Source organism: Misgurnus anguillicaudatus, chromosome 4 (genome assembly GCF_027580225.2).
Source record: "Misgurnus anguillicaudatus chromosome 4, ASM2758022v2, whole genome shotgun sequence".
NCBI classification, from domain to species: Eukaryota; Metazoa; Chordata; class Actinopteri; order Cypriniformes; family Cobitidae; genus Misgurnus; species Misgurnus anguillicaudatus.
The window spans coordinates 25,780,609-25,800,569 of NC_073340.2; the positions used below are offsets into that span (position 1 = coordinate 25,780,609).

Sequence of the window (19,961 nt, forward strand, 5' to 3'; positions counted from 1 at the left end):
ATACTGCAGATACTGTAGTAGACAGTTTCAAATGTCAGTATTAGTTGCTAAACAACTTCAAAGAGTTAGACAATACATGTTCTCAAGACGCAGATACAATGCCAAGTTTAAGAATGCCCCAAAAGAGGTGGTGAAATGAAAATGGGTAATGCTTCCTCTATTGAGGGGGGTCAGTGAGGTCCAGCCTGTGTTTTCTTGCAAACAGAGGCTCTAGCCAATCACAGGCTCCCTGTAATACATTCATGTGACCGCCTTCAATAATTAACCCTAAACACCTCCCCTTGCACCTCCTCTCTGTGTTCTTCCCTCCCCCACCTACTTCCCTCTCTTCCTCCTATTGGCTAGGTAGGCGGGGAGAGAGAGAGAGGGAGTGAGCGTGAGAGAGAGATTGAGTTTCTCAGCTCTGAACTAGACAGTCCTGTTTAGTCAGCTGTCCGTGAAGGATAGTTTAATGAAACACATTTTGACACATTTTAAGTGAAACACAGTTTCAGTATGTCTGACATGTGGACTCCTTTACATCTGGACTTGGAATGTGAAATTTGGGGAAGCTAACACTGCTTGCCCTGTTTGTGGGATTCTCACAGCTATTATGAAGGGACAGATTGCGCTAGGACACCCTATGCAGTTTGCTCCGGTGGCCTGGGATGTCAGCAAGGCTCCTCCCAAGAGAGGCAAGAGTGTGGAAGAATTGGTGAGTGAAAGTTGGGACAAGGAAAGATGCATGCAAATGCTGCATTTTCAACAGCACCAGCAGGCCATGTGCCAGCAGGATTTCAGACCCGCACCTGGACATTGGGATCAACAGGCCTACCTCGCACAAGCCAATGGCGTTCGTCAACACAGCTGGGAATATGAGGACTGGGACAGGGTTACTTATCGAGAATGCCCTCCCCAACAAATCTTCTATCAATCTCCAGAGGCGGTGTATCAGGAGCCCAGGAAACCTCAGGAATGGGCGGGTAATCACTGTTTTTACGAACATAAAGAGGATTTGGATTATTCCGACCGTCGAGATGACAGAGACTATGTTGAGAGCCCAAGGACTAAAGACCGTCCTGACCCCGTGAACCGGTACCACTCTTGGGAATCCGATGAATATCGTGAAGGCAGGGAGCCTTACAGTCGTAGAGATCGATATGAACAGTGTATTGACCGTGATGATCTGGACTACTACGATAAGCGATATGACTACAGAGATGGAGATCGCAGGGGTAGGAATTACCGTGACCACAAAGAACTGGATAAGTATGACCGTTACGATCGTAGAGACAGTAAGCATCAAGAACCATATGAATCTAGAACAAAGGACAGGTACAGATATAGAGAAACAGATCAGTATGACTCAAAAGATGATGACCGTTATGATCGTAGAGAGAAAGACCAGCGTGATCTGAGAAAAGATGACCGCTATGAGCGTAGTTACAATGAGGATGACCGTCGGAGACGTGACAGATATCAGTACAGAGAAAGAGACTTGCGTGACAGAAGAGACTGTGAGCGATATGCACAAAGGAAAGATGATTATGAATACAGGGAAAAGGAAAAGATCCGTACAAAACCTGAGTACTGTGACCGTAGAGAAAGAACAGATGCAGAACTTGCACAAAGAGACAACTCTAAATACAAGTCAGTTGACAGCCTAGATACCAAGGATGGGTATGATCCTAAGAAACGTAATCACTATGATCGATATGATTACAGAGAAAATATTCAATCTGAGCAGAGGAATCGCTATGAGTTTAAGGATAGAGACTCCCTTGACCGTAGGCCAAAAGATCACTATCAGTACAGAAACAGGGATCAACAGGATTACAAAGAGTACGATGATAGAAACTATAAAAAAGACGAACGGTATGACAGTGGTGTTAAAGACTGTGATTACAAGGGATGTGAAGATGATCAATATGACCAAAAACTCAGGGAGCGATACAGGGATCTAAGGTCTGTTTCGGAAGAACACAATCAAGGGGGTTACAACAGTGACCATAGCAGTGGAAGATACAACAAGGAATGTGAAAAGGATGTTTATCGCAAGCAGGCACTACGGGAGATACGATCTTATGAGGACCCCAAGGACCAAGATCGTCCAGATTCAGGAAAACTAGATGTGGAAAGTCTAGGCCGGATACGAAAGCCTATTTATGTGGGTTCACTTGACAGGAACAGCTTCTATAGGAAGACGGCACCCAGCTCATTAAGGAAGTCAGAATTTGCCACCAACAGGAAAAAGAAACAAGGTAAAACCATCAACACATCCAGTACCATAACAACAAAATTGTGACATCGAAGCAGGGGTGCATCCTACTTGTGGGTATTTATGAGATAGCAAACCAACAATATGTAGCTTACAGATTTTGGCCGTGTATCTAGCTAGCTTTTGCCCTTCGGGTGACATCCAGGTGAAATCAATTCAGGGAAGGTGCTGAATGCGCTGTCACCATCTTAATGCATAGGTATGCATGTCTGAGAGACTTCCGATTGTAGCTGTCAGTGTAGAGTTTCACATGTGTTTTTTTCTTAGTGGTGAACTTGAAAGCTTACAGGGTGGGGGGGGAACTGGTCGAGCTGGTTTAGTAACTTTTCTCAGTTTTTGTTTTCTGTCTTCTCACCCCTTGCTCTCTGTTTCTGTGTGTTCTCTCTTTTTGTCTTACTGTTATTGATGTCACAGTGCGTCAAACACTGAAGAATATACACAATGATGCAAAGAGAAATCCACCAATATGTTTAAAGTAAAACATATAAGGTTTCCAAATGCCGTCAGCAAGACGCTTGATTTGTTTTGAGGTTTTAGGCGATAAACAGTAGATATGTTTAAAATGTATAGAATATTAAAGGGACACTCCACTTTTTTTGAAAATATGCTCATTTTCCACCTCCCCTAGAGTGAAACATTTGATTTTTACTGTTTTGGAATCCATTCAGCCGATCTCCTGGTCTGGCGCTACCACTTTTAGCATAGCTTAGCACAATCCATTGAGTCTGATTAGACCATTAGCATCGTGCAAAAAAAACAAAGAGTTTCTATATTTTTCCTATTTAAAACTTGATTCTTCTGTAGTTACATCGTGTACTAAGGCCGACGGAAAATTAAAAGTTGCAATTTTCTAGGCAGATATGGTTAAAAACTATACTCTCATTCTGACGTAAAAATCAAGAACTTCGCTGATGTAACATGCCTGCAGCAGGCGTAGTTATATTACGCAGTGCCTGAAAATAGTCCCCTGCTATTGAAAGTAACCAAGGGGACTATTTTCAGGCAGTCAAGTTTTAAATGGGAAAAATATTGAAACTCTGTGGTAGGGATGCTCACATTGACCGTTTAACCATTAACCGAAGGTAAGAATTTATGACCGATTAACATTATCAGTTAAAATAAAAAAAATTTGTTAATACATGGGTGCGTGTCGTCATGAGCCGACAGACATTTCGCCCATTTTTCCATATTTTTAATTTGTGAATGTCCTTTAAATGACACAAATTACTGCTGCCCTGACGGTCTGATAAAGTAATCATTTGTATGAGAAATCATTTGTATGCGTGTTTGGAAGCTGAACGGAGACGCACACGTGTCCGCGCAAGATGACGCGGTCCGTCTCGCACACATCCGGACAGACGTTCGCTGATGGCCTCTGACCCTGTCCATAAACATCTCTCTTTTGCACAAACGGAGAAAGACGACGCAAAAGCAAAACTTTCTGAAAAGCATCCTGCTTTAGAAATGACCACTGTGGTATATGAAACGGAGACAATCTGCCCTTTTTGGATATTAATCCTCTGGACTGATCGCGTGCTTTTTGATAAGGTAATATTGCGTGAATATCTGATAATGTATGAATCCTGGTTCTGTTGTTGATCTGTCGCTGCTGTTTGCACGTTCAAATTAAATCTTTTGTTTCTACTAGTTCACATACAACCGTCAACTGTATTTTTACTAAATGACAATTTCATATTAAAATCTTATAAGTTAACGGTTAATGTTCGGTTTAGAAGCTACGGTTGTCGGTCGGGAAAATTAACTGATATGAGCATCCCTACTCTGTGGTTATTTTTAAGCGTGATGTTAATGGTCTAATCCGATTCAATGAATTATGCTAAGCTATGCTAAAAGTGCTAGCGCCAGACCCAGAGATCGGCTGAATGGATTCCAAATCTGCAAAAATCAAAAGTTTAACTCTAGAGGAGCTGGAAAATAAGCATATTTTCAAAAAAGTGGCGTGTCCCTTTTAAAAAAATAAGTTTAGACTGTTAGACACTAGACAGTTTCTAGTTAGTCTCTTTGTTTGTGTAAAGAACTTCACCTGTTGTTATTTGTACACCTGGTCTGATGCCATGATGTTTATACATTTTAAGTCTAGTTCAGTTGTCGAAATATTTTAGATTCAACCTTATTTTAATGTCTTTTTAAGCAGCGTTTACACCTTTAAGTTTCACAGGTTCCTTCTCAGTTACAGTAGTTTCTATTGTGTAATTCGATTTTCAGCATGAAATGTGTCAGTGTTTGTTTTTGGTGTCAGTTTTTGGGTGATGGGTGCTTGGAGTGACCACCTCTAAGGGAGATTTCGCCTTGATACAGAACAGGTGGCCAGGTCAGCCCAGGGTAATCCTGTATGGCCCGATGCTCCAGTCAGACACAAAAAGGGGTGGAGGTCGACAAGACTCCAGAGGAAATCTTTGGGACTAGGATGTGCTTGGTACTAGAACCCTCCCCCATCCATGTAGCCCAAAAAGAGTCTTAGTGTTTAGATAGGGGTACCGTGAAAATGAGACTGACTCATAGTCTGAGGTTATCTGTTTAAAGCTTGACAGAACTGCACTCCCTTTCCTTTTTTTAGCTTGTTTTTTTATTGTCTTTAAGTGATGATGTGCAAATGTTCCTCTCAAATAGCAATTCCTAGAGAGCTGTATTCATATTATCAGCTGTTCTGCTTTAAAGCTCCATGTTCCTAGTCAGTTAAAACCATTTCGTAACTTTGTGCGATGAAAAGACAAAAGTTTAAATTCATGAAAATCATGTTCTCCATTTTTCGTATTCAAACTGCAATGTCTGAACAGAACTGATATTTCAGATATCTGAGATGAGTGCACATATGAGTGTTTATGTTAAATACAGGAAGAAAAGAAAGTTTCTGGTAGGATACTTTGTAAGTAATAAAACTCACCCCCAGAATATTGTATGTTACCAAGATTTACTTGGAAACGTAACTTTTCTTGGAAAGTTATGGTTGATTTGTTGCTTTTGTTCCACCAACATGCATACCTGAACTTACACTGCTGACTGTGTTGATGTGCCTTCATCTGTTGGGTCGCCTGTTGCTGGACTTTATAATCTCTTTGCAGCTGCCTGAAAAGGGATTAACTGAAAACCTCCATCCAACCCTCACACAACATTTGTGCAACTTTAAGTCAAGGGCCAGCATGCCAGACAAAAGCCTCAAGTCACAGGCTGACGAGGGAATTAGCCTTTTAATGTAGGTCAGGATATCTTATGCTCTGTGAAAAACAAATCCTGCAGGCTACATTTTGGTTTTCCGCCATACGCCAATGATTTTGCACTTGACCTGCTACATTTTTGAACCTGAAAAAGTATATACATTCCTCCGAGTATTGAAGTTAGGGAAATTTTAGTGGTGGTACTTTAAAAAGTATGTTGTGATTGGGAACGTTTGTAAGTTTATGGTCCTGCTTGTTTATCAGCATCACATCTGTGATGTTCCACACGTGACGGTCTGTTACTTTGGGTTTAAGGATCTATGATAGTAGTAAAGCTCTTCTTTGTGTAGCTGTAGAGGCTGGGGTCTCGATAGTGCCGTACATCACATGCTTAGGCATCTTGCTTTGTCTTTGTTGGCCCCCCAATAAAAGACTCGGGGTGTTAAAATGCATGTAATTATAGCAAATCTCTCTAATGCTAATCACAGCCTGTTGAGAGGATTATATACAATATGGTCAAAAGACTTAAACTACACCAATCATGGGCTGTCATTGGCCTTATCTTGTCAAGTTCTGCAGAGGACTGGTGTGGGGAAAAAGTTATTTTTTTAGTTGTGTATTGCTTTTCGCATCATTCTGATGTGTCTAATTGTCCATTTTGAACGATTTAGGACAATTTTAAAGTTTTGTCTTTGGGCCCTTTAGAGAGCAAGCCATAGGTGGCTTATTTTCAAGAAACAGTGTTAAGGAGTTTAGGGATGCACCAAAATTTCGGTCGCTGAAAATTTCGGCCGAAAATGGCATTATCGGTTTCGGGCTGAAATAAAAAAATCCAGCCGAAAATGTAAACCGAAAATGAATGTCAACCGCGGCCCTCCCATCTGTGCGGTAGCGCTTGGGTTTCACTCACGGTGATCAGTCGTCTCCCACCCCTCCCCTTCGTGCTCAATAGTGCTGCAACCACGCGTCGACGTCATCGATTACGTCGACTACGCGACGCGTCACGCTGTTTACATTAATCTCGCGTAATGGCGGCTTCTGCTCCTGGCAGTGTTATCCATACATTTTTTTGTTTGTGTGCGCCACAAAATCAACAATGGTTGCACCATTTACATTTTTATTTTCATTTAAAATGGCTTCATTTATTGTTGTGAGCGCTCGGCGGTGCCTCTGTTGTGCACGCGCGCTCTCTCTCTTTCTCTGCGTGAAGCCACTAGACAGCGCCTCTCATACATGACACTGAGTGAAAGAATTAAAAGTTGGATGTGTTTTCCATGCGGATTCCTCTGTGTACTTGCATTTTCACGTAAACGTCAGATGTTACTGACAGAGAAGAAGGCTGATGATTCCGAGTATATCATGAACGGTTAGCAGTGTTTTCCCACACACACTGATTCTCTATGTGCTTGTGCGCGAGCTCTCTCTCTCCTATGCCCACGCATGCCTTCTGTAGTAACTCTGTGTAATGGCAATTTTGTAATTTGCGCCGAATTGTCTGCGATGTCTCGTTTATAAATCAAGATTTTAGTAACTTAGTAGTTAAAGTAACAGCTGATTGGATTAAACACAAGGTTATTGGGTCATGTTTAGTCACTATTTTAATAGTCTTTGGGGTGGTTTCCTGGACAGAGATTAGCTTAAGCCAGAACTAGACCTTAGTTTAATTAGTAAATATAATTAGTTTAAACAAACATGCCTTACTAAAAACATTACTTGTGTGCATTTTCAGGACAAACTAAAGGCACTGATGTATTTAAAGATATGTCAGTGCAAGATGTTTTCAGTTTGGACAGCTCTTATATTTATTTTAGTCTAGGACTAGTCTAATCCCTGTCTGGGAAAACGCCACTATATGTCTGACAACAGAACAGATAATATGTGAAAATAGCATTCAGTTGTGTTAAAATGCTAATTTCAGACCTTATTAATGTACAACTTTGTTCTTTTTTATAAATGTTTGCAATTTCTTTATTGTTTATTAGACTTTTCCCACCTTTTTACTGATCCGAAAAATAATCTGATCTGTGCCTCAAAAACTGTAATGTGATCCGAACTGTGAGTTTTTTTTATTCGTCACACACCCCTAGTAAAGTTAGTACACAGTGATAGCCATAAATGCAATTGTACTAATAATTGGCATAATAATTTATTTCGGTGTTTCGGTTTCGGTTTTTCGGCCTTGGTTTCCTTTTTTCGGCTTTCGGTTTCGGCCAAGAATTTTCATTTCGGTGCATCCCTAAAGGAGTTAGTAGTAGGTGTTAAGATGGTCAACTGGGGAGATCATTATGGGTGGCAAGAATACATAGGTTGACCAGACATACAAGTTAACCAGGACAGTCCAGCTTTCACAAGGGTTCATTTGTGTTTTTAGGACATTGCAGAGAAGGGTAGCTTGTAAGGAATAATTGACGACGGGCCGCTGAATTATAAGAAAATAATGCACACCCAAGGTGGTTATGCGGTACGGTGCGAAGCGCGTGTGTATTATTTTCAAATAATTCAATAGACTGGAGTCAATTATTCCGCTTATACCACGGTCACCACAAACATTGCTCTGGTGCCTATTTTTAAGGCATTTGACAAGTCAGGTGTGCGGTTATCGAAAAATAATCAACACCCATGGAACATTTCTCAGCCAATCAGAATACAGCATTTAACAGGCCTGTGGTATAAATCTTAATATTGTTGCTTTTGCTCTAGAATAGTTACATTTTTGCCCCAATTAAAAAACTTAATACATTTGACTATGCCTGCGAAAACCAAGCTAAATAATTTTTTGAGATTTTACTGTTTTCTGAATGAAGTCATTCTACATAAAGTAAAGTGCATTCTGTGAAAAATAACCTTCATATTTGAGTAAGGTAATGTAAAAGAATGAAACTAAAGTAAAATCAATGCGCAAAATCAAACTTTGCTGCCGCGGCTGATCTCATTTTAGAGACAGAGTCACAAATTAACATATATGTATACAATATTGGCGATATTCTGAAATGTTATATCTTCAGCACAATTCTCTCAATAATATCCTATGTTCAATATTTTGCTGAGCCCTGTTGCACAGTAGGTATAAGTAGAGATGTAACGCTTTAATGGTTAACCATGATAAAAATGTCCAACGGTAGTATTGCGTGTTATTTTTTATATTTACTGTTTAACCGTCCCAGTGTCATGGCTTGAAAACCCTTGTCCAGCATCAACCAATTTAAGAAATAACGTGAGACAAACACATTCATTTATTTCTGCTCCCATGTCAGGGCTCAAAATTAACTTTTTTTTTTGGTAGCACTGGTGCTCCCAACTTTAAAGAGTTAGGAGCACCAGCAAAAATTTAGGCGCATCCATCAAAAAATTTAAAAGCACCACAACTACAATGTAAATGTTAATAGATTTATTTTATTAAAAATAAAACACCACCACCGGGCTTTACACGTCCTATGGCCAGCATTTAAAAGTTGGTCTTCTATTTTATTTTATTTTATTTTTTGCTGCATAAATTCCTAAATTAATACCCAAATGCTGTTGAAATAGTATTGCAGCAATAATAATTTAACAATTACAGGTAACATGATTAAGATTACATAGAAAATCTAGCAAACACGTAAAACACTGATTAATTGTGACATTACAAAAGTGACCCTTATATAGAAGGCTAATATATATTGGTATTGATAACTGCATTACCAGGATGCTTTTACTACTAAATAGGCAATGTTTTAAAAAATACAACAAAAACATACCATCAGCATTGTCGTATTCCACAGCAACATGGACCACAAGGATGTTTGTCGAATGTCCATTCACCAGCGCATGCGCACATACACCATCAAACACATCAATAATAAACACATTTGTCATGACACTTCTTGTATTTTTGGCACTTTCGCCATGTTTAAGCAAGGTACGTCTGGCACTTAAAATGTTTTGATTCCGCCATTAACGCTGTTTTACAGGATTTACAGTAAACACAGTAAGTAACATTTTCATAGCGGAGACACTCGAAATCTTTAAGCCACTCTCTCTGAAAGGTTTAACGTCAACTTGTATTTTCCGGTGGTGAAGTTACATTTGAATCCGGATCGTCGTCAAAAAATACAGTATAACCTTGGCTGTAATCGGCTCACTCTCGTCATGCTCGTGACGCGTTCGTCTTTTCACATTTCCGCGCTTCACGGCAACAAGGAATGACTTACGCTCATATTAGCCAATCTGCGGTCTCCATTAAACGCAAGAACTTAATGGTGAAATTTGATTGGTTATGTATCGTTGGAGAGAACACTGAACCTGGGACAGCGCCAGCACACAGGATCACAATCAACTCGCGTCACAACAAAATGGGCAGTCGCACAAATGCTCCCAAATATATTTTAAGGTCGCACAGATTAAATTTCGGTCGCATATGCGACCAAAATGGTCGCAATTTCGAGCCCTGCATGTGTTTGTGATGACCATGCTTCCCTGACTGAATTTAAATCCCAAAAAGTTCACATTTATGGAAATCTTTTCTATTTATTTTTTATTTAATGATGTGACTTGATGTGTTTAAAGCTCCTTTCTTTTTTCGTTTCTTCCGTGATTGCTGTGAGCACAGGTGCCGTACTGCTAACTGCTGGGTCATAAAGTACACCTCATTTCTCAGAACATACGCAGAAATATGACTTGCTGATTTGTCCTGTGGTTATATGAAAATCTGATTTACTCACTTGTTTTATCTGAACTACATGAACATTTGTCTCACAACCCCAAATATGGCATGATAAATCTTAATGTTATTTATTTGATATTTATGCGAACAAAAGTGCACTTACATGTAAAATCTATTTTAAATTTAGTTTGCATCGTTTCATCTCTAGGTATAAGTTTGCTTTGAAGCCATTTCAAGACCTGGGTATCAGTTTTTCTGCTAAATCAGTCGAGTCTAAATCTCTTTAAGAGTTCCTCTTGACATTCCTTCTACTTTGCCAGTAATTACCACAGAACAAACACTTCAGTGAATGTAATGAATTGGAAACTAAACAAAATTTTGTCCGTTTTTGACATATACTTTACATTTCTGAGTAAGGCTTCTATTGAATGGATTCTTAGTTTAAAGTAGTACACAGAAATGCTTGCTCATGTTTATTACGGGTGTGTCACATCACATCCCACACGAATCGGACGTCTGACTGAGGGTTAGAGGTGTGGAATGTAAACCTGCAACCTTTTGAACAACAATACAAATATTAAGAAATAGTATCCATGACGTAGATTCATGCACCGAAACAATTGTGTGTATAACATAGAAACGTTTGTAAAGAAGTTGCAACAACCCCCGTTTCTGGTCTTATGTAAAAAATATATTTTCTCTGCCTTCATGTATGATCTCAACAGGAAGTCATTTAATATATGTATGATTTAACTACTGTAATTTCCCATAAATCTGTCATTAGGACTTTGGTTTACTGAAGTGTTTCAATGTAGTTTAACTTTATACACAAAGTTTGTCAGACTCACGCATTCACTCTCATACTATTTGTGAGTCGCTCCCACACTTTGAGATGTCAGTTGTGAGAGGTATCTATGGTAACTGGACGTTTTTGTGTGAACTTTGTGCTAAACATACAGCCCTGGTAGTGTGTGTGACCTTATACGAGACACAGACACAAACAGCTCATTGAGTTTTAGTCAGACCATAAAACACCCAGTTTCACATGAAGAACAATGTTATCGTTTCATTATCGTTATTCTTTTGGAACAAAGTTTCACTTTCTTTGTAGCACATTAAAAATTAACCTTCCAGATTTTAATTTGTTTATGTAGTAGGAAAGAAAAATTGAGATTTTGATTGTTTCTCCTAGACAGCAATGAGTTTAAATAAAGAGTATATGGATGGAGATTTTTACTTTTGAAATGGTAACATCATCACATTTTTCTCCACTGGAGGTTCAGAAATACTTTTTTTATATTAAAGGGGGGGGGGGTAATGTTATTTCATGCATTCTGACTTATGAACACAGTTAAAGAGTTGTAATCCTCATGCTTAACAAATGCCAAAAAGTGTTATAAAAGCAATTGAGTGTGTGATGGAGTATTTTTGAGCCAATGTCACGCCTCCTTTTCCTACAAGTTTCAGGAAGTTTTTTTCGAACATGGGTACCCGTTACGTATCAGTAACCCCATATTCCTTTTAAAGGCACTTCCCCCGGAAAAGCACGCCCACGCGTCAATCAGAGTGAGAAGAAGGACGCTTATTAACATTGTTCCTTCATGTAGAAGTCACAGGCATCACTGCACGCAAAGCTTTATTTTACTGTATATTAGGGATGCTCCGATCGATCGGCCAATAATGCCTGCTATGCTTCTCAATGAATTACGGCGAAATGCTGCCACATCCAAAAGCCAGGGGGCGCTCTCATGCAAAAACTCAAAATGCGCTGTAGACGAAGAACTATACACACGCAGCTATGATGACACGCAGCTCCAGGAAATGTCTTAAGGATATATTTATATTGCTGTTTTTCAAACCTTTTCAGGTATTTTCATGATAATAAAGAATATGTTTAATAATTATGTTTCACGAGTGTTGCTTTTTCAAATGCATGTTATAAACGACTCAAACTAACAGTGATTTTAGATCAATTAGGACTTACTGATCAAAGCCGTAGTACATGAAATAGCTGTGAATAAGATCGGCCGTCCGATTCAAAATAGTGATCGGCCACGTATTTTTAGTGGAGATCGGCATTGATCGGAGCATCCCTACTGTATATCAAGAATCAACAATGACACTAAAGAAGTGTTTTTAGATGTAAGGAGAAAAGGCCTTGTTCAGCTTTCTAAGTAAGCAAGCCTTATGGAAACAATGAATAGAGTTTGTTTATATGCGGGTAGCAGAGGAGTTTTGCATGTTTCGTTGAAATGGGGCGGTCCCAATCCGGTCATGAGTCGCAGGCGGAAAAACTGCATCAAATGTCTGTTTTGTTGACAATCGGCACGTAAGTGCATATAATGTAAACAACATGAACATGTAGTGAATCTTAAGTTATCCAGAGATTGTGTGTGTGTGTGTGTGTGTGTGTGTGTGTGTTGCTTGCTTGTGACTCGCCTTCGGCATCTCGTGCTTTTTCGGAAACAATCGCTAAGCTGATCTGCCTTTTTTAAATCTGATAAAACTAAAGACTGTTCTGAAATATGAAGGATGAAATGCTACTTTATAGGTATTCACAGTGTTGGGGAAAGTTACTTTTAAAAGTAATGCATTACAATATTAAGTTACTCCCCAAAAAAGTAACAAATTGCGTTACTTAGTTACTTTTCATGGAAAGTAATGCTTACGTTACTCTTAAGTTACTTTTGCCCTTACTTTTTCTTACTTGGCTGAGGCTTGATCTCTTTCAGGCCTTGCAGGTGTTTTTTATAATCGCAAAAGGTCAAGCTCTGGCCTGCCATCTCCGTTGAGTTACAAAAAAGTAACTCAAATATTAAAGGGATACTTCACCGATTTAGCATTCAGCTTTGTATCTGTAGAAACCCGGCAGTATTACTGAATGACCATGTTTCCCTCCATCATTTCCCCCTGAGAGGAGAGATATCTGCATTTTGGTTCTGCAAAAAAGTCCTCCGATGATGCAAAAATCGTCATATTACATCATCGGAGGACTTTTTTGCAGAACCAAAATGCAGATATCTCTCCTCTCAGGGGGAAATTAGGGAGGGAAACATGGTCATTCAGTAATACTGCCGGGTTTCTACAGATACAAAGCTGAATGCTAAATCGGTGAAGTATCCCTTTAATGTGTACATTTATAAAGTAATGCGTTACTTTACTCGTTACTTCAGAAAAGTTATATTGTTACGTAATGCGCGTTACTTGTAATGCGTTAACCCCAACACTGGGTATTCAAGATTAACATGAGATGAACAGAAACAGCGTGTGTTATGGGAGCTTTAAATTTATAATTTAATCTTTGCTCTCACAGCATCTGCAATCAAATTTTAATTTTAATTTTTATTCAAATATTTCTCATCAAATTGTTACAGGGCCACATATATATGTAACTGTGACTTACAGTGCATTAAGTTATACTGTGCATTTTATCAGTATGTGTGTAGTTTCCCTGGATATCGAAACAATTTAACCTTTGCACTTTTACCACAATGCCCTACTAAGTGAGCTACAGGAACACATTCATTTTATGGCTTCATGCTATTACTGCATGTCAACAATTCAGTCTCATTTCTGTTAAGTTTTATTCCTCCTAAGGAATTTCAAAAGAAACGTCTTCTGAAATTCACAGTAGCTCAAAGTACATAAAATGGATGCCCACCTGCTCCCCTGATATACCTGAACAAAGACTCCTACTTTCAACAGAAAGACTGAGAGCGCTGAAAGGAAAGGGGATCTTGGCATTGAGAGAACTTGAATATCTCGATGGAATTCAGCCTGAATGAGGTGCGGCATGGACCAGAGTTCCTGGTCACTCCAAAAACATGGAGCAGACCTTTCAGGAAAGACTGACTATTAAAGCAACAGCGTTGTGCATGAGGGCATTTAACAACACTGAGATTCCCGCTCCAGGCTTTAGTGTGCGGTGGCTACGTTCACTCAGTTGTGTGTAATAGCGTGGTTTCCCATCTATTCAGATGGTAATGGAGGACTAGAATAGAGTTTGTGTCCTAAAGAGAAAGCCGTCCTTGTTGATAAAGTGGGTCAGGGTGATTCTCCTTCGCTTTAGATGAATGCTTCAGTGACCTCTGTTAGTGTGTTTGCCTGTGGCAGCGAAGACGAGAAGTTTGGGGGGTATCAGGTGGGTGAAGTTTTGAGGCCCTGTTCTTTCAACTTTTTTCTGCCGACACAGAGGCGCCTAAAGAAGTATTATCAAGTCTGTTGCATTGGAAAATAGGTAGAAGAGTTGATATGTTAGGATGATGTTTACATTGCTCTTTGTTGTTTGGTTTTGTGTGTAAGCATCAAATAAAGGTGCAGAAGTTGTCACTGGGAGGGTGCCCTTTCAAAAAGGTACACCTTTGTACCCAAAAGTGCATATTAGTACTTCAAAGGTACATATTGGTGGTTCAAAAATACATATTTGTACCTAAATGGTACATATTAAGACCTTTTTAAAGGGCACTGCCCCAGTGACAGCTATTGTACCTTTATTTTTGACAGTGTGTTTTTATGTTATCATATTACTTTGAAGCAGTGGCTACAATGAGAGCTTTTCGGATTAAGAAAAATACTTGATGCAAAATATACAGTGGGGTTCAGGTGGAGACCAGATATGAAAATGGTAAGCATAACAATTTAAGTAAATCACTGAATTGGAAAATTAACACAAATGTAAATGTTTCTCAGTATTTATCCTTTGAAGACAACATGCGTTCAGTGCCAAACAGACACCACAGGTTTGTGCAAAATCTGATGATCCATGTAAACCCAACATGATTTGAGAATTTTACCAAAATGGCGTTCGCCGCGTTCAAAATCACCTACTCCCATACTATATAGTAGCCGAAAATCAGTAGGTGAGGCCAAGTATGTCCAAACTCATACTATTCGGATGTCGATGACCTACTTCTTCCAACAAGATTCTGAAGTGTGCATTCGATGGATTAGTAATTAGTTATTTCTAGATGTAAATTTTAATGCGTTTTTGTAATATTTGTCCTGACGTGCTGAAAACTGCTCTGTTTTCTAAATAATCTTTGACAAATGATGTAAAAATGTATTTAAAAAAATCATATTACACTAAACTAGGTGATTATATTTTATTCCACTTTTTTATGAATATATTTATATTTTCATTTTTAAAAATACTAGTTACACCAATTTACACAGACCAGTTACACCACATTGACAGTTTTGCAATTATCCCCCAAATATTTTTTCAAAATGAAATAAAACCAGAAATTTTAGACTTGGTCCTCAAAAAAGAGAATGTATGCAAGTAATCTGCAAATTTATTTTGAAATTTTTACCCTTTTACATTTAATTGTACAATACAGACACAAAATAATTAACGTCACGTCATTGACCCATCTATTAAGCATTCTGCAAAAATTAATTCCCTTTGTGAAGCTCCCATCAAATCAGAGAATGTGCCATTTATTGTTGTGTGTATCCTTGTCAAGCTGCGATGACCTATTGATATTTGTTTTGTAAAGTATACAGTATTTTAATAGGGTCAGAAATTTAAACAAGACCTCTTTTCTATCTACCCCTGTGTCTGCACTTTGTAAAAAAATAATTTAAGCCGCATGGACAATGCTGGCTGGAGAGTGACGCTGGAAGCCGACCAAACAAAATGTCACAATGAATTACGTCCACAGAGATAGAAGCTATTGTGTATGTGTGTGTGCCGGCTCAAGATTACTGTCTCTGCCATTGACCAGGCCATGGCACATACTCTGATCTCTTTGAGCGCTGGCACACATGGTCTTGAAGTAAAGCCAAAGCTCTTAACACACAACAACACAATGAACCTTGTCACTAACACGTTTCTTCCTATCTCGGTGTCTGCCTTCCTGCTTGCGTATTGCACGTTTACGCCCGTTTTCACCTTTGCACTTTTAACCTTTGCACATCCTAAATTACCACACGCCCGCAGATGGCAAAACAACCTGAAACTGCTTCGGTTTTGTTTTGTTTCATAGAAACCATGAACAAGACCATTAAAATCAGTACGCATAACTAGTTGACATTCATATTGGACTTTCACAATTACAGTTTCATTATGACAACGAGAGAGAAATTATAAATCTGATATTTACAGATTGGATTGTTTATAACAAAGTTAATCTGTTGCCTGCTTGTGTTTATATTTGTGGGGAAGAATCACCATTTTGTACTGTACGTCCCATTGAAGCTTCATAGAGGGCCCGAAAGGCCGAGACCATCTGAATGAACAATTGTGGGAGAATCTGTTTTTGTAACATATTTTTAATGAATAGACTAGGCCTGTTAACTAAATGTGGGTCAGAACAGGTTGCGTTGTAGGGTTAATATGTGTATGTAATATGTAAAGTAGAACAATTAGCACATGGATGGTTGAAGCTGTATAGACCAAACATTGTTTTATCCCATACAGTAGCTAGAACGGACCACACATTATGCATAAGCCCATTCACATGATGCCAAGACTTGAAACATAACTTAAATCAGAGGAAACTAAGCACTGTATACACACCTACATTCACTTTATTTCCAAGTATTCTTTAAAGCTAATGTAAACTTCTTGTAAGTGCTGATTTATGTTGTCTTTAATTTAAAAATTTTAGTTTCGTTGTTTAAAATAATACTTAATATCCACCAGATATTAACGTCAGATTTGCATCAACATTACAAAGCCATTCGAATTTGATTTTCCAATCTCTTATCAGCATTTTAACGAATCAGCAACACTGAAGATTTATTATAGCGTGATGTCAACGTGAGTCACCACATGGCTTACAAGCCTAAAGCTAAATCTCCTTATCTCTCCTTTTAAAAAAACAAAAAATCCCCCACACACACCAATCATTAATACTATATATATATATATATATATATATATATATATATATATATATATATATATATATATATATATATATATATATATATATATATATATATATATATATATATATATATATATATACAGTTTTTTGCATCATTGTTTAATTTAATACTTGTGTATAGTTCTGTATAGTTTTTTTTGTGAATAGACTCACAGGTCCACTTCTCAAATGCCTCCCCCATCTCCTGAGAGTGTCCACGTCCCATTGGGTGCTTTGACAGTCCTTTGTGCTTCCATACACATCACCATTTCAGGGTGCATTGTGGGGAGGCACCGACGCGTGAGAGCGATCTTCCTCCCACACTCTCCTATCCTAAAACCATTTGAGGGCCTATCAAAGTCTATCAAAGAGCAAACTCAATGCCAAGCTATGACATCCTCTGGCTAGCTGTTGGCAACACGTAGTGCCTAATATCTTCCTTTCCTAATAAACAGTTTTTTTAAGTTGTATAATAATCTATACAGACCGCTGAAAGTCTTTGTTTTTTAGTAATTGGGTTGTATTGCACAAAATACTAATTGACTGCCAGTCCAGCTAGTTTTCAAAAGCCACTGCTTGGTCTCACAGTCATTATTTTACATGACCGGATGCAATTTTGCTAGTTACAGGGTTCCCACGGGTCCTTGAAATCCTTAAAAAATTTTGAATCTGAGGGGGAAGGTTGAAGGTCATGGGAAGTTTTCGAAAATATTCATACATAGATACAGGTCATTGTAAGTGTTTAAATCTATTTTATGCAAGAGGTTTTCTGAAAAACAAATCCATGAATTCCCTGTGTGGTGTAGGATAATGTCATAAAAATTCTAGACTTTTTTAGCACACGTGCTAAACGCTTTAAATGCTTATATCTTCTGTATGCGAATGTTGATTCATACCAAAATGCTTTTTTGCGTAGTTGTGTTTCACACATGAAAATGTCTCGGGTTACGTATGTAACTGTTGTTCCCTGAGAAGGGAACGAGACGCTATGTCTCCCTTGCCATACTTGCTGCGTCCCTGTAAAGCCGTCTTTGGCAATATTTCAGATAGCGATATACTTGTCTTTGTCGTTAAGCCTCACCATTGATTGAATTTGATATACACATTTAGACGCACTTACCCCTGGAGGCGTCCCCGGGGTGGCGCCGCGGTGGCGCAGCGCGGGTTCCCTCGAGGGAGAGCTGTAACAATGTATCTTAAAAGGTAACCTTGCTCTCGCTTGAGGTGTGTCCCCGCATTTGGTCCGTGAATTTGAGGGTATTGGACCTGGAAAGTCCTTGAATTTTAAGTTTACTAAGGTGTGGGAACCCTGTAGTTAACCAAGTTGCTCTTTTTCTTGCATCAGAGATGACCCTACTCGCCTCTCAGCCCAAGTCTCTTGAACCATCCCCAGCATCAGCGGCCACCACTGAAGATCCTGAACAGAGGATGCTGGAGAAGAGATTAAAAGTCATCGATGAGCTTCTGCAGACAGAACACGACTTCATTAAGGATCTTCAGATGTGTGTGAAGGAGATCATTCAGCCTCTGCAGGAGAAACAGGTCAGTATTAGGTGTTCACATCTAGTAATGGAAGTATGTAAACCGTCATTTTAAATATATGCATACTTTGTGTAGGTCCAGAGTATTGACTTTGATGGTCTCTTTGGAAACATCAACTCCGTAATCGACCTCTCCCGTCGACTTTACAAGAGTCTCCAAGATACAGACTCCATAGGTTTGAGCAAAAACGTAACATTTTTTGCTTTTAAATCTTATCATGTTGCTGTTTTATAAGCTCATATTTATATGCTCATCCAGGTAACGTGTTCTTGGACTACAAAAATGAATTGGAAGAGGTTTACAAGGTCTATTGCCAAAATCACGATGATGCCATCTCTTTACTGGAGGCCTATGAGAAGGATGAGAACATCCAGAAACACGTGCTCGAGTGTCTGGAAAAGCTCAGGTAAAGACAGTCATGGTGTCTCATAGATCTTAAAAACATTGCATGGTGTGGTTTTTATTACCAATGCATGATCTCCCATCCGGTTAAGCTATAAATGCTAGTCTTAATGCAATGAGTCATGGTTTTTAATAATAAGAGTGTGAAATTTTAACAGACTAATTGTGTTGTACGTAACATTACACATGAACAATCAATGGTATTTGAAATCATCTGTAACATAGCTTGGAGAGTTGGTTTCTGGTTCATAGTAAACAAGATGTGCAGTCTTCTAGTATGTGTCAACAGTAAGATGTGTCAGTGTAGAAACTAGCGCATTTTAATTCAGGTTTATGAATGGACTCATCTGGATATAGGTTGACTAAAGGCATCTGTGGAATTCCCAAACAGGAAACATCTTCATCCGTCTCATTGTCTGCTTTTTTAAAGTTTTTTCATGATTTAATACTTTAACCTGGTTAGTACGGTACATGCCAAGTAAAGTACAGAGGAAAACCCAGTTGATAATAGATTTAATAAAAACAGAAGGTTTGTCTCTTTCTGTTTCTATCCTTTGATCTATATAATAGTGGTTCAGTAATGCATGGCGAGAGAGGAATGTGCCTCACCTAGTTTCACCACTCGGTTGGTTTCATTGTTTTTGTGAGCGCTGCTGGTCAGCGTTTCATCCCAGTTCAGTTAAAAGGAATGGCGCAGCGAAAACAGGAATTGCTGTCATTTACTTACCTTCATGTCTTTCGAATCCTGTGTGATGTTCCCTTTTTGGAACATAAAAGGGAGGATACCGGACAGGGTTTATGTTAATCCAGCACTTGGCCTTAGTTATATTAGGTCATTTAAGTAGTTTTTACAATATATACAGTACTGTGTAAAACTCTTAGGTCACCATCACCAGCTTTGTTGTTTTAGCAAAGTTTTAATGTCCATCCATATTTATTTTTCACTCTTTTTTTAAGATACAAAGAGAAAATACAGGAAATATGTACACACACAAAAAAATATAGGCATCAGTCAGTATTTAGTGTGACCTCTCTTGGCACGAAACACATCTTCAGCTTTTTTGAGGAGA

At 38.7% G+C, this 19,961-nt stretch overlaps 1 protein-coding gene across 5 annotated transcripts in view; it reads left to right on the plus strand.

The window, feature by feature from the left end:
* Positions 1-19,961, plus strand: part of dnmbp (dynamin binding protein) — an 80,523-nt gene that overhangs the window by 37,833 nt on the left and 22,729 nt on the right. For 4 of the 5 annotated variants that reach the window (XM_055176474.2, XM_055176475.2, XM_055176473.2 and 1 more), the window contains 3 exons: positions 18,293-18,489; positions 18,565-18,664; positions 18,748-18,895. In XM_055176474.2, coding sequence (XP_055032449.2) covers positions 18,293-18,489; positions 18,565-18,664; positions 18,748-18,895 — 445 coding nt within the window. Of the gene's footprint in view, positions 1-395; positions 2,241-18,292; positions 18,490-18,564; positions 18,665-18,747; positions 18,896-19,961 lie in introns of those variants that run through there. The other variant, XM_055176477.2, reaches the window with a different exon arrangement.